This window comes from Mesoplodon bidens (assembly GCF_964165515.1).
Source record: "Mesoplodon bidens genome assembly, chromosome: 19".
NCBI lineage: Eukaryota > Metazoa > Chordata > Mammalia > Artiodactyla > Ziphiidae > Mesoplodon > Mesoplodon bidens.
The window spans coordinates 17,892,531-17,908,472 of NC_138179.1; the positions used below are offsets into that span (position 1 = coordinate 17,892,531).

Genomic DNA, 15,942 nt, shown 5'->3' on the forward strand with positions numbered 1-15,942 from the left:
TTCTGCCTGCATCCCCACTCACCTTCCGTTTGGTCTCTTCAAACAAGCTCATGAGACTCTCCTTGGCAGTCAGGATAGGGTTGCTGGCAGCTAGACTGCGCATATAGTAATAGACGGCATCAAGCTTCCTCCTCTGCAGAAAGAGGTCAGAGACACTGAGTCAACCAGTTCTCTTCTGGACTCCAGCCTGAGTCAGCAGACCCAGGAAACCCTACCATCCCTCCCAACCTGTGCTCCAAGCTGTGAGGAGTTCCAACATGAAAATGAGACAACTATCCACGGGAGAAGCCATGGCGAGTACATCAGAGCTCTCTTCTTGCCCAGTACTATGTCTTACATGTAGACCAGTACTATGTCTTACATGTAGAGGTACTCTTAAAGCCACATGCTCAGAAGCAGGAGAAACGAATAAAGAGCCTCACAAAATACGAAACCAGTTATGTTTTCTTTTTAGAGAAAGAAAATGTTCAGCATGTACTAATTATTGTTTTTAAAACATTATAAATAACAATGGCAATATCACTGATTAAAGCATGGCTAAGTGTGAGGGAAATGATCAGCACTTCATAGATATTATGATATTATTTCCAAACCTAAGGAAACTGCCCCACAGGGAGTACTATTCCCGTTTTAATGATGAAGAGATAGGGGCTCAGGAAGATTATTACATAACTTGCCCAAAAAGGTCTCAAAGCCAAATCCCAGATAAGCTAGTATTTGAACCTAGGTCTGCCTGGCTCCTAAGTTTATGTTTTCACTACAACATACTGACTCCACGAAGAAAAGGAAACAAACTAGTATCCAATGCATGCAGCAAATAAATACTTCAAGTCCATTTTAAAACCAATTAATAAGTAAAAGAAAGGGAGAGGGTCAGAAAGAAGGAAAAACACTGAAATAAAGGGGGAAAGAATATCAAAAAGCCTTTCTATCTTTCTATCATATACATTGTTACCTTTTCTGTCTCAAAATGCACCTAGACTACTACCTCCCTCTCTCCCGAGCACCTACTCACTCTTTACAAGTCCCATCTTGCATTCATCTAGCATGGTTAAAGGTGTACATTCTAAGCTCAACTGCCTGAGTCTGAATTTGGTCCTGCCATTTATTAGGTATAACCCTAAGAAAGTCAACCTAGAAAGGTTTCCTTATTTGTAAAATGAAGATATTCACCAAGATATATGGCTCCTGAAAAGATTAAAATTCATATAATATATACAGTTTAACAGAATATCTGGTACCCAGTTTCAGTCAGTTAAGTGGGAGCTATCTTTAATGTTATTCCAATTACGCCACTCATTTGAGTTTACAGTCTTTTATCAGTTCTACAATGATTTTTTTTCATATTTTAACATCTCTGAAATCAAGATACAACTCAATCACTATCTACCATCATGTCTTATTTTAATTCACATTCTTCTTTCTTAGTGGTACAGGAAGTGATGAATCGAACAATCAGTTGCATCATATTGCATCAAGTCTAATTTGTATCATTGTCTATACACCTCACTTGTCTTCTCAACAACGTTTTCTTTCAGGACAGAAACCATATCAAATATTTACCACTCACAGCACCTAGCAAAGCACTGTGCACAGCATGTTCTCAGTAAATACTTGAGATCCACTGAATGAAAGGTTACAGAAAAGCTGAGAAAGTGATCTTAAAAGACAACTGGGGGCACTTTTCTGGTGGTCCACTGGCTAAGACTCTGAGCTTCCAATGCAAGGGGCACGGGTTCAATCCCTGGTCAGGGAACTAAGATCCCACATGCCGCTTGACATGGCCAAAAAGACAGACAACCGGGTTAACACAGAGAAAGAGGAGGGACAGAGGAAAAGAACTTGAAAAGAGTACTAACTTAGGTAAGAGGTCCATGAAAGAAACACATACCAATTTAATTAGTGTAGCAACAGACAACTGAGGGAAGACACAAGGTTAACACTCAAGGGACTTCCCTGGTGGTCCAGCGGTTAAGACTCGCACTCCCAATGCAGGGGGCCTGGGTTCAATCCCTGGTCAGGGAACTAGATCCCACGTCGCAACTAAGATCCCACATGCCGCAACTAAGACCCCGCATAATCAAATAAATACATAAATCTTAAAAAAAACTTTTGTGCATAAAAGGGCACTATCAAGAGAGTGAAAAGACAACTCATAAAATGGGAGAAAATATTTGTAAATCACATATCTGATAAACGTTAGAATATATAAAGAACTCCTACATCTCAACAACAAAAAAAGACAACCCAATTTAAAAATATGCAAAGGATCTGAATAGACATTTCTCCAAAGAAGATATGCAGATGGCCAACAAGAACATTAAAAGATCAGTACTCATTAGGGAAATGCAAGTCAAAACCACAATGCCATACAACTTTGAAGCAGTTAGGCTGGCTACTATTTAAACACACACACACACACACACACACACACACACCAACAGAAAATAGTGTGTGTTAGGAAGGATGTGGAGAAACTGGAACCCTTGTGCACTACTGGTGGGAATGTAAAATGGTGCAGCTGCCAATATAGTGATTCTTCCCAAAACTGAAAATACAATTACCACATGACCCAGCAACTCCACTTCTGAGTATATATTCAACAGAATTGAAAGAAGAGTCATGAAGAGGTATCTGCACACTCATATTCATAGTAGTATTATTCACAATGGCCAAAAGGTGGAAGTGTCCATCGAGAGATGAACAGATAAACAAAATGTGGTATATACATACAATTGAATATTATTCAGCCTTAAGGAGGAAATCGACATGAGCTGTAACATGGATGAACCTTAAGGATATAATGCTAAGTGAAATAAGCCAGTCACAAAAAGACAAATACTTTTAAGTTCCATTTATATTAGGTAACTAGAGTAGACAAATTCACAGAGGTGGGAAGGTGAAGAAGGGTGGTTGCCAATGGCTAGAGGGAAAAATAGGGAGTTGTTGTTTTAATGGGTAGAGAGTTTCAGTTTTGCAAGATGAATAGAGTTCTGGAGAGTGACTGCACAACAATGTGAATGTACTCAACACTACTGAACAGTACACTTAAAAATGGGTAAGATGGGAATTCCCTGGTGGTGCAGTGGTTAAGAATCCACCTGCCAATGCAGGGGACATGGGTTCGAGCCCTGGTCTGGGAAGATCCCACATGCTGTGGAGCAACTAAGCCCGTGCACCACAACTACTGGGCCTGCGCTCTAGAGCCCGCAAGCCACAACTACTGAGCCCGCGTGCCACAACTACTGAAGCCCACGTGCCTAGAGCCCATGCTCTGCAACAAGAGAAGCCACGGCAATGAGAAGCCCGTGCACTGCAACGAAGAGTAGCGCCGCTCTCCACAACTAGAGAAAGCCCGCATGCAACAACAAACATCCAACAAAGCCAAAAATTAATTAATTAATTTAATTTTTAAAAAATGGGTAAGATGGGGCTTCCCTGGTGGCGCAGTGGTTGAGAGTCCGCCTGTGGATGCAGGGGACACGGGTTCGTGCCCCGGTCCGGGAAGATCCCCACATGCCGCGGGGCGGCTGGGCCCGTGAGCCATGGCCGCTGAGCCTGCGCGTCAGGAGCCTGTGCTCCGCAACGGGAGAGGCCGCTTGGTTTTATGTGTATTTTACAATTAAGAATTATTTTTTAATTTTCTTAATTAAAAAAAATGGGTAAAGGACTTGAATAGACATTTTTCCAAACATCCAAATAAGCATATGAAAAGATGTTCAATACCATTAGTCATTAGGGAAATGCAAATCCAAACCACAATGACATACCACTTCACACTCACTAGATCTGCAGATGTCAACAAACTGATTCTAAAGTTTATATGGAAAGGCAAAACATCCAGGACAGCCTACACATTATTGAAGGAAAAGAAAAAAGCTGGAAGAAAAAAAAAAAAAAAAGTTGCGAGACTGACACTACCCAACTTCAAGGTTTGCTATAATGCTACCGTAATCAAGATAGTGTGGTACTGGCCAAAGAACAGACAAATAGATCAATGGAATAGAATAGAGAGCCCAGAAATAGACCCTCACAAATACAGTCAGTCGATCTTTGACAAAGGAGCAAAGACAATTCAATGGAGAAAGGATAGTCTTTTCAACAAATGGTGTTAAAAACAACTGGATATCCACATGCAAAACAAAGAATCTATACACAGACCTTACACCTGTCACAAAAATTAACTCAAAATGTACCGTAGACTTACATGTAAAATGCCAAACTCTACAACTCCTAGAAGATAACATAGGAGAAAATCTAGGTAACCTGGGTTCAGTCATGCCTTCTTAGATACGACACCAAAAGCACAATCCATGAAAGAAAAAGTTGGTTAAGTTAGATTTCGCTAACCTTAAAAACTTCTGCTCTGTGAAAAACACTAAGAAAAATGAAAAGAAAGCCACAGACTGAGAGAAAATATTTGTAAAACACATGTCTGATAAAGGACTGTGGTATCCAAAACATAAAATGGACTCTTAAGACTCAATAAGAAAACAAACAACCCAATTTAAAAATGGGCAAAAGATCTAAACAGACACATCACCCAAAATACACAGATGGGAAATTAGCGTACGAAAAGATGCTCTACCTTGTATGTCATTAGGGAATTGCAAGTTAAAACGAAGTTTAACACAAATAGGATTTTGCACACCTATTAGAATGAGGAAAATCCAGAACACTGACAACGCCAAATGCTGACGAGGATGCACAGCAATAGGAACTCTCATCCACTGCTGGTAGGAACGCAAAATGGTACAGCCACTATGGAAGACAGTTTGACAGTTTCTTCCAAAACTATACATACTCTAACCACACAACCCAGCAATCACACTCCTAAGTATCTACCCACATGAGATGAAAGCTTATGTCCACACAAAAACATGCACATGAACGTTTATAGCACTTTTATTAATAACAGTCAAAATTTGGAAACAGCCAAGATGTCCTTCAGTAGGGGACTAGATCAACTGTGGTACATCCATAGAATGGAATATTACTCAACAATAAAAAGAAAAGAGCTATCAAGTCACAAAAATAACCCTAAATGCTAAGTGAAAGAAGCCAATATGAAAAGACTACATACTGTATGGTTCCAACTATATGACATTCTGGAAAAGACAACACTATAGAGACAGTAAAAACATCAGTGATTGCCAAAGGGTTGGGGGAGGGAAGAAGGATAAAGAGGTGGAGGGTGGAGCACAGGATATTTTTAGAGCAGTGAAAATACTCTGCATGATAACATAATGGTGGATACATGTTGTTATACATTTGTTCAAACTCAGAGTGTGCAACAGTAAAAGTGAACCTTAGTGTAAGCTATGGACTTTAGTAATATAATAACGTATCTATACTGGCTCATCAACTGTAACAAATGTACTACACTAATGCAAGATGTTCATTAATAGGGAAAACTGAGAGCTGAGGAAGTACATGGGAACTCTGCACTTTCTGCTCAATTTTCTGTAAACCTAAAACTGACCAAAAAAGAAAAAAAAATATTAAAGGAGAAAAAACCCACAATGAAGTATCACTTCATACCCACTAGGTTGGTCATAATCAAAAAAATGAAAACAAATGTTAGCATGAACATGAAGAAACTAGAACTCTCCTACACTGCTGGTGGAAATGTAAAATGGTGCAGCCACTATGAAAAACAGTTTGGCAGCTTCCCAGAAAGTTAAACATAGAATTACCATATGACCCAGCAATTCCATTCCTAGGTACAGACCATAATTAATGGTTAATTTTGTTACATGAATTTTACCACAATTTTTGTTAAAAGCCATTGAGGGGAAAAATTTTTTTAATTATATTTTCTAGTGAACAAGAAAAAAACCAATTCATTAGATGATTACAAAGAAGAAAAACTGGGAAAGGAGACAAGAAATGAGAGAGAAGGGAAAACAGAAGATGGATAAGAATAAAGGGGAGAGAAAAATAAAGCCACAAAGAGGGGTGAAAAAAAAATCTCAACGCATATCACAAAGAGAATAGGACAGAGGTAAAAAGCAGAGAGACAGAAAGATTCAATAGATTCTGCAGGAAGTGTATCTGTAAACCACGTTACTTAATCAACAACTTCAATCCATAATTAAGTATCAGGAATATTTTTGAATCTTTGTAGAATAAAAATATCAATTCAAACACTGTTTATTTGGGCAATGAATTTTACAGTTTTAAGAAAACTCTCCCTGCTAATGAGCACGTTAGCTGCTTCTTAAACCTTTGGTACTTACCAGTGGTCCCTCCCCCTCCCCCTTGAAGTCAGCTTCCTCACTAGGGGCTCTGTCAGCTCCCAAGGCTCACCTTCAGAGGCACATTTAGAGGAGTTTGGTAAGATCTAAAGAGGTACAATTTGGCACTTATGGTGCTTCTGCTAAGGAGACTCCTTAGGTGAAAAGCTAAGATGAATAAGGGGATGATCTGAGGAAAGGAAGGAAGGATGTACTTCGGGCTAGTTGAGGACTTTAAAGGGGAGAGATAAAGGGAGCCTTATTTTCCTTCTAGAAATGAGTAACCTAGTTCAACCTAGGGAAGGGAAACAAAAAAAGATTCAGAGCAGAAGCCTTGGTCAAAAACAAAGAGCGATGTTTGGCTGGAGAATAAGCATTCCCCTAGGAACTTAAGTGCAGTAAAAGTGGATTTAACTGAAGTGAGGGATCCCTGACAACTTACCTCTGAAAGTAACAGTAACAAAAGGAGTTTGAGGATGGGAGGCAGAAGGGGATATGCTTCACGTTATAGCGTTCAGATGAAATCTAGGTCCAGGAGCTGACGCTATCAAAATCCATATTTCTAACATACTGCCTGCAAAATACTTCCACATCCAAGATTTCTTACCGTATACACTGCCAGAAGAGCCAACTGGTTATAGGGGCGCCCATTCTTGGGAGCAATGTGCTGGGCTTTCAGGTACCAGCTGTAATAGAAAAACAGTAAAAAAAAAAAAAAAAAAAAAAAAGTTCTCTATCAACATTTTCCCAATTCATCACCTGATAGCCCTTACTACTTAAGCTGTAAACTTGGAGTGGTAAAGCATGAGGCAAATAGGGTCACCTGTAGGACATAATATATAGGAGGCAGCTCAGGTGGTCCACTGCTCTTAACAGGGCTTGGATTAAAGCCACACAGGGAAGAGGAGTAATGAACAAGAGGCAAACAGTACCTGCGTGCTTTCCCGTAGTTTGCCGTGTCATTGGCTTGCTCTCGATACCTGGCAATATCTCCTTGACAAATCATACATCGCTGGGCACTGATCAAGGCATATTTTACCTTCAGGAAAAATGATCAGTTAGTAGCATATACCCAAGAAACTCTAACTTCAACCCCAAAGGACAGGGATGGGGTCAAAATAACAGAGCAGCATTAATAATAAGGCACCAGTAGTCCTCAACAAAGCAAAAAGTTTTCAGTCTAACCTTGACTAGAAAAAAAAGCCAACAATGTGATGCAAAATTTACTGAGAAAGAGTGCAAAAGGGAGAGGAGGTCATCCTTATTTCGAGTCCCAGTCAAGTGGAAGAAAACATTCTGACTCTCTCTGTAGTAGCTGTGTGATCTCAAGTAAGTCTTTGGGACTCAGTTTCTTCATCGGAATATAAAAATACCTATCTCACAGGGAAACTGTAGGGAATAAGTGTAAAAACACAAATTATAAAGTGACATACAGGGAATTCCCTGGAGGTCCAGTGGTTAGAACTCGATGCTTTCACTGCTGTGGGCCTGGGTTTGTTCCCTGGTTGGGGAACCAAGATCCCACAAGCCACGCAGTGCGGCCAAAAAAAAAAAAAAAGTGATATACAAATATTAAAATAATTGTTTACTCTGTTCTTTTCCTGCCGTCATCTTTCTCTCCTCAAACTGTTAATACCACTGTATTGTGTTACTGCATTGCATCCCCTTTGCAAGACAATAATAGTTCCCTAAAACAGTAAGTTACCCTTTAGCAAACACCTACAACGTGCCAGGACTGAGTAATACTACATACGTTTCCTCCCTGATGGGCTTGGCGTCTGTCACTCAGTGAGAAAACAAAAGAGTAAACCCGTAACAATCCCAAGACACGTACCCAACCAAAAAAACCTTCCTAAGGAACATCACTTCATAAGATATAATACCACTCCACCCACAGACAAGAAATTACCATGTCACTGAATAAAGAAGTAGATACTGACCCCCACAGGAAGGCTCATTTACTAGCTAAGTGAGTAACTACTGCACATCATCCTGCTAACATATAACTCAAAAGTATGCCTCGGCAAAGTTATACATCACTACATGTCATACACCTTCAGAGTTCTGACTGCTCCACACATTCTCCCTATGAATGAACACCAAGAATCCTTGCTATTTAACTGGTAAAGCACCAAGGAAACTGCTATGTTTCCACTCTACAGCCACTTTGCTACCTCAACGGGGGGAAGGAAAAAAAACAAATTTGGCCAAAGGCTCTCCACTATCCTCAGAATAAAGTACTAGATGGTCCAGCCTCTGCTCACCTCTCCAGCACCACTTCCCCTCTCACTCTCTGTGCCTCAGACTAGGCTTTTCTCAGTGGTGCTTTATCACATGGTGCTTCTCCCACTGCAGGACCTTCACATGCACCGTTCCTATTGCCGAGAATACACCTTTCACCTGGCCAACGTCTCCGGTCTTCAGCCTCTGCTTAACTGTGACTTCCTCAGGCCTCTATGATCCTCCAAGCCCCTTCACACCACACCCCCCAACATCCTCTGCGGAAGTCAGTGCATCTGCAAATTACCAATGCAAAACCTGTACTCATCCCTAATCAAACTCTAAACTCAGAGCTGGGAACATGGCTTTCTCGTTCCACACTGAATTAGGTGTGCCTAGGATGGCACCTGGCATGGAGGAGGGACTCAACAGATACTTGCTGACGAGTAATAGAACCCGTGCACGGCAGTTCATCAGAAGGAGCAGAAAGGCAAGAGGAAGCCTCTGTTCCATAAATCACACTCCTTTCTCTAATGAATCAACCTCTTCCCCCCACCCCGGCCCTTTCCTCTCAACATGTAATTACACTAAAGTCTCTCCAAGCTTAGAAGCAAACTTCTCTTGACACTCTGTCTTTGACTACTATCTTCCCTTCTTGCCTTCACAGCCTTCTTAAAAGAACAGTCTAAGTTACCCTCTCATTATATCTGCTGCCCCACTTCTCACTCACGACTCTCTGGTTTCCATCCTCTCCAACTAATGTAACTCGTGGTAAGGTCATCCAATCCAATGGACAGGTTTTAGTAGTCTTAACGTTTGAGGATTTTGCAGCACCTGACAGTTCTACCCACCACCACTGTACAAATCTGACCCCCTGCTCTCTGGCTAGCTTTCCTAGTTTCCCAACTTCTGCTTCAACTATCACCTCCACATTGATGACTTCTGAATCTCTATCACCAGCCCAGCTCTTTCTCCTGAGCTCCAGACAGACCACAACATGCATTTGTTCATCTTCAAGCTCCTCCACCTAAGCTGATCCAAAACTAAACTAACCTCTTCCTTCCCAGCCTCTCTCCTAGGGCACAATATGGGAGATGATCTGGTCTCCTCATGCCTCCCATCTCATCATTCACAGCTCACCAGCCAGCAATTCAATTCTACCCCCTTATATCTTTCCAAGCTGTCTCCTCTTCTCCACCTCCACCACCTCTACCTCAGTTCAGGCCCACGCCTGACCCTCCTACTTCTACTCTGGCCCAAACTCATCCATTTGCCAGAGTGACTGGTTCCAAGAACAAATCTGTGCTATCCATTTGTTGAAAATCGATCAATAGCTCCTCACTGCTTTCAGGAAAAAATCCAATCTCTTCAGCGTGGCATGTAAGAGATTATGATCCATCCCTTCCTACTTCATCAGCTTTACCTCCTCCAACAGCCCAATCCACGTTACAGACAACAGCATGCTGCCCTCTTGTACTTTCCCAATGAGGCATGAGTCTCTCACTGCGCCCTGTGCCAAAACTGCCCCTTCCACTCCTAGTCATGTTTCAAAACTCAACTTGACAGTCTCTAAGAAACCTTCCTTGACCCCCACCAGTCTAAAGCAGATTCAATTCCTTCCATGCCCCTTCAACACTCTATATATGCCACTGCTGTAGTACTCCTGACAGAACATTAGAGTTGTTGGTTTAACTGGTCTGTTCCCCCAGAGGGCTGTATCTTTCATTCTTGTATACTCAGCACCTAGCATAGTGCCTAGCACATAACTAACACCAGATAAATGCTTACTAAGTGAGTGAATAAATTTAAGATAAAGAAGCTGGCTTACTGTCTTTCGTAATGGCTTGCTGCGAATGGCAAGACCGTCCATGTAGTCCTCCAGTTTGAACTTGTAAGTAACCTGCAGCTTCTGAAGCAAACTATCAAAGAAGTCACTACCCTATAAAGAGAAAAAATAAGAATCAGCCGAATCAGCCTGTTCTGATCCAATCTACCCAGAAAGTGGGGCAACTGACCGTTTCACAGTTCTGTTAATGCTCAGCCATCTGATGTAAAAGGAGGCATATACAGTATTTAGTGGCCACCAACTAAGCACAAGACAAATTGATAGCATAAGCCTTTCAGTGGTTTTAAAGATATGAAAACAAACACACACACACACACACACACACACACCAGCTAAGACATTCAGAAAGCTTCCAAACTCAAAACTAACTCCAATTGTCAGTAAATTATGGTGTCAGGAAGTAACAGATGTAGGGTAGGCCTAAACCCAAGAAAAGAGCATACAGTTTGTTGTCAATGTTCTGTTATAAAACATAGTATTTTGGGTGGTAAAAACCCATCACAACTAAAGGATGTTGAAGTCTTTACCCTGAGGACATAAAGATGATGGTTTACCTCATCCAAGAGCTCCAAAAGTCTGTTCCGAATCTGTTCTGGGTTCTCAACATTCGGATCCTTGAGAAGCTGCCTGAACTTCTCAATCACCTGATAGAAAGCACTCTTCCACAGGATCTGATCCACATTCTGATTATCAGAGAACTCAATATCTAATAGAATACAGCGCTCATACAGCTGCAGCAGTTCAGCTCTGGAATAAAACACATGCAACTTCTAGCTCCAAATATACCACAGCAAAGGCTAGACCCAAGATCTGAGGTTCCTACAAATCAAACACCTTCCTTGGCAGGAAATCCAAAATGCCACCAGGTATAGTACTCACTCTAGTTTCCATTCTGCACAGCAGAATGTCATTCTAAAGACAGTTATGTCTAGGAAAGTAGTTCTTCCCCATATGCCTCCACCTAAATTTAACAGCCAAAGTAAAACCTTCACCACAAGTTACATGTTGTTCATTTCTTGGCACTTTAGAAAGTCTTTCCTTTTCCATATCCAGATTCCATGTTCTCTTAAAGATTTTTTTCTTCTTAAAGAAAAAGTGGGAAACATAATCATTTCTAGGACTAGAAACAAAATGCTCTGTTCCGTTCTTTTTCCAACTCCCCTTCCCTTACAAAAATCAATGTGAAAGGGAGACAACACCCGGCAGCTTACCTAAAAGGTTTCTACCTTCCTCAGCCATGGGGGCCTGCACACCTCCAGCTTATCCCCATTCCCCTCTAGCCAGGATGGAACCCACCGTACCTGAGCTGAGCCATCTTCTCCAGGCCCTCAGGACTGATGCGGTCCCTGGAGAGCAGGTTGCTGAGCTGCAGTTCTTGGTTGTCAGCCACCCGGAGAAGCCGATGTAGTTCCTGTTGCTGCATGTTCCTCATGTGTTGCTCCATCTCCTCAGGACTCATGGTGCTGGCAGGGAGGGGGCTACAGACATACTGTCCTGATGGGGTTGGGTAGCCTGGGTAGTAAGGCGCTGGGTACACACCATTTGTAGGGGCCACCGGGTACTGCAGAGGGCTATAGCCTGTGTAAGGATACTGGGAGGTGGGGCCTGGTGTCCGGGGGTAATAATAAGGGTTGTCTGAGTTTTGAAACTTATAGTAAGATGCTTGGGCCTGGCGTGAGTCACCCCAAGAGGTAGGGCTGACTTCATCATCAGTGTCCAAGAAATGTAGCTGCGGTGTCTGGCTCTTTAGAGCAGGTTTCTGATCAGGATTGTTTGGGTCCCACAATCGTCGAGTGGTGCCTCCTCGGCCCCAACTCCGAGATCCCTTACTACCAGATCCAAATAAAAGCCGAGGTCCCAAAGGCGTAGACTCTGGAGAACCGGCTGAATTGACAGACAGGGTGGTATGGGCAGGCAGAATCAGAATGCCACGGCCACGACCCCGAAGTTCTTGTCTCAGGTTTTTGTACTCCTGCTTCTCAGAGCCTTTGCCCCCACTGCTCGAGCCTCTGTCTGACTTTAACCTATCCGAATCCTCCCTGGCTGACCTCACCATGGGGGAATCTTTGTTCATGGTTTCTGCATCAAAAGTAACACGAAGAGTGCCTCGATTTTCTTTACCATTGCTTTTCTGCTCTCCCTCCCCACAGCCAGACCAGCTTCTTTCTAAATGTTTCTTCCTTTCTGAGCTCCTCCGTGGCCCATCAGACTCATCAATTCTGTCCTCATCCAAGGAGTCAGTTGAGGACATAGATACTTGTTTCTTCAGTCGTGGCCTCTCCTTGGTCCGATCTTGGCGGCGGCGGCGACTTCCATTATCAGTCAGGCCAGTCCCCTCGGCACTGTTGTTGCTACCCGCTGAGCTGGTACTGCAAGTGCGGTAGCGGTTCCTTCGTTTGTCTGAGCGGGAGTAGCGCTTCACAGAACCTGGCTTCCCCTGAGCTGGGTCATCATTCACCTTCTTCACGCCCTCCCCTTTTTCAACCCTCTTTCCTTTTTCCCCCTTTGCAGCCCTTATCCTGTCACCACTTAGGCTCTTTTCTGCCTCCTCTTTGTCTGGCTTGTTCACAACCTCCTCCTTCACATTTCCCCTACATGCATCTTCCTCTACTCTCAGTTGTTCTACCTGGTTGAGGATTTCTTCCTCATCCACCCTGCTGGTCGATTCTTTGGTACCAGTCTGCAAACGCCTTCCAGGCTGATAGATCTGCATGTCAGGTTTCTTTGTTCTCTTGATAATTCTTAGACTTCGATCCTCTTGTCCAACAGTCCTAGGAAAAGACTCCTGTGCCCGAGTATCTTCTGGGTCTACAGGACCATTTTGCTGTGGGCTGTCTTTGCAGACATCTTTAATGAGCTGTGTACCACTTCCAACAGCAGAAGAATCTCTGTCATTAACAATTTCATCCTTAAATTCGTGACCTCCAGAGGGTTCCTTGATTTTAGGTCTGTTCCTTAGTCGGGAAAGACCAGGCTTATAGATTTCCAGATCTGGGCGCCTGTTATCTTTGCGCTGCCTGGGCTCCTTCATGTTTTCTGTGATGTTGGAGAGAGTGTTGGGGAGGAAGAGGTAGAAGAATAAAGGGGAAGGAAAGGAAAAGGAATTGTCATTAAAAGTCAAGCAAGAGAGACTTCCCTGGTGGTCCTGTGGTTAGGTATCCACCTGCCAGTGCAGGGGACACGGGTTCGATCCCTGGTCAGGGAACTAAGATTCCACGTGCCACGGGGCAACTAGGCCCGCGCACCACAACTAATGATCCTGCGTGCCACAACTAGAGAGAAGCCCACGTGCACTGCAATGAAGAGCACACATGCCATAACAAGAGACCCCACATGCCACAACTAAGACCCGATGCAGCCAAAAAATAAACAAACATTAAAAAAAAAAGTCAAGAAAGAATTACACATTGATATGTTAATACTGGTGGACAAGGAAGGAAATTTCTGCAGAAACAGAAATTCTACTAGGTTTACAATATTTGTTCAGCAACTGGCAAAACTAAGAACTTAACTGTGTTGGAGCTACCTACACCTGAGTTGGGGAAACAAGGAATAAAACCTACATTCTCTTGTTACCCAAATCATATTTGGATCCACAAGACCCCAAACTATCTAATCATTGATAGAATAAAAGATCTCTAACCAGTTCTGCATTGGACTATTCTCTGCTATAGAGCCCTCAGCTCCATCTTGGTCTCTTCTTCTGCCTCTAACATTTTTCCAGTGTGGCTGAGTCCTTTTAACATATTAAGGGGTCGGGGGCGGGGAGGGGGGAGGGCAGCGAAAAAGAGGAGTATGCATAACAATCCACAGTTCTGGACATCTCTGGAGAAAAAATTTGCAACTCCAGTCACTGAACTTGGCCAGGACAATCCTCTTCTTTAGGATTTCAACCACCCAATCACATACCTCCTGTTGAAGCAAACAGGAAGCAGTTCCTTTCACATTCTTCAACTCCACTCATGCTCACCAACTCTCTAACAGCAGCCAGAAGGGTCCTTCCAAGGAAATACTGCTCAAACTGTCATCATTAGAATACTGAGACTAACTGCTACTATGATGATGTTATATGAGAAGGAAAAAGTTCCATAAAGGAGCTTTCCCTGGAAGATGATGGAAGTATTGTGACATGCTCTCAAAATACCAACGACTGGGGCACTCAAGAATAAGAGAACAAGACTTTAGAAACCACTCTCCAGGCTCCAGGAACTTACAGAATGACAGATAAGCAAGCATCAATTTTTTTACCTGTTACGTTTATCTGTTAAGGGGAGAGTCTACTGTAAATAGCCACTAAACTGTTCAGTGGGGAAGAAACAGGAATTAGTGAGATTACTGAGTACATTCAAAATGGAATGTTATAGAAAATCCTACTACTGTTCTATAAACACAAATGCAAACAAGCTCATAACAGGGATCACAGGCTCCAGCATTTATACCCATGGGTGTAAAGAAATTGGAAAAAAAACAAAACCACAAAACCCTGAAGTTTAAGATACTGCTTCAGTATTTTCTGAAGTCTAAAAGACTGCTTCATCCACTACGAACAAAGGTAAAGCAGTTAACTCCAGAACAGCACACCCTCAGCAGCCTGTGTAAGCTGGGGGGTGGGGTGGGAAGAGCCACTACCACTTTCCAAGAGAGGAGGGAGAAAACCTGAGTAATCCAATGCACACGACCCATGAAAACCAATTTCACAGACTTCTGCCACAAGCCTGCAGGAATATAACTACCATTCTACACGACTCCACTGCCTAACCCAAGAGAGGTGAGACACCAGAATCTTCCTTGGTGCTTTCCTGGTGTGGCTGGAGACTTTAACTTGCAAGCTGAACATTCTCCCTGATAAAAACTGCTCCCACACATGCCAAAGCCAAACCAGAGTAGAGTCAACTCTCTGAGATCCTGGATCCCTCCGGTGGCGCAGCCTTCAGAAGCCTGCCTTGGGGGAAAAAAGTTCAGCAAGGAAGTCCCAAGCTGTTGAACCTTCCTCCTCGATGTTCCCAGCTCCTTCCAACGCTAAAGAAACGACGGGGCAGGCCTACGGATGACTCCTCGGGGAACCATACACCCCGGGGGCCTCCACCAGACCCCGGAGCCCACTCCTTTCCGCGTCCCCTGACGGCTGGGAATCCTGTGAGAGAGCTGGGGCAATGGGGAACAGTCACCTTCGCCGTGAGAAAGGGGGCGGAGGAAGGAACCCGGGCTGCGCTCTCCCGGAGCGGCCGGAGCTGGCAGAGCCCGACCCCACACCGGCTCTCTGGCTGGTAGAGCGGGGAGGGACCGCCCTCGGCCCCCGCCCCCACTGTTGGGGGAAGGGGCGGGGGCTCTGGAGCGCCGCGAACTGAGCGGGGAGGAGGCAGAGGAGGAGAGGGAGGCGGGGCGGGCAGGCCCGGCCCAGGAGCTGGGCGGCGCGACTCACCTCTGCTCCCGGCCTGCGGAGCCAGAGTGGCCAGGATCCCTCGCAGCTCCGACGCGGAGATCCGGACACGCTCCAACCCCTCCGCCATCTTCGCGGCTGCTGCTACAGCTGCAGCTACTCCGCCAGCGCCGCGCGCAGCCAGGAAACCACGACGAACGGGCGGCGCGCGCGCTCACCCACCTCCCACCCTTTTCCCCGCCCACTCCCGCTCCCCTCCC

General features: G+C 43.9%; 1 protein-coding gene across 2 annotated transcripts in view; it reads right to left on the reverse strand.

The window, feature by feature from the left end:
* The window catches only part of SMG6 (SMG6 nonsense mediated mRNA decay factor), a 230,381-nt gene extending 214,474 nt beyond the window's left edge, over positions 1-15,907 (reverse strand). Inside the window, exons 1-7 of one of the 2 annotated variants that reach the window (XM_081218995.1) lie at positions 15,725-15,907; positions 11,604-13,338; positions 10,857-11,049; positions 10,285-10,395; positions 7,169-7,275; positions 6,844-6,922; positions 23-133 (exon numbers count right to left, since the gene is read on the reverse strand). In XM_081218995.1, coding sequence (XP_081075121.1) covers positions 23-133; positions 6,844-6,922; positions 7,169-7,275; positions 10,285-10,395; positions 10,857-11,049; positions 11,604-13,338; positions 15,725-15,812 — 2,424 coding nt within the window. In that variant the 5' untranslated portion in view covers positions 15,813-15,907. Of the gene's footprint in view, positions 1-22; positions 134-6,843; positions 6,923-7,168; positions 7,276-10,284; positions 10,396-10,856; positions 11,050-11,603; positions 13,339-15,470; positions 15,545-15,724 lie in introns of those variants that run through there. The other variant, XM_081218996.1, reaches the window with a different exon arrangement.
* Between the last annotated feature and the right edge of the window lie 35 nt (positions 15,908-15,942).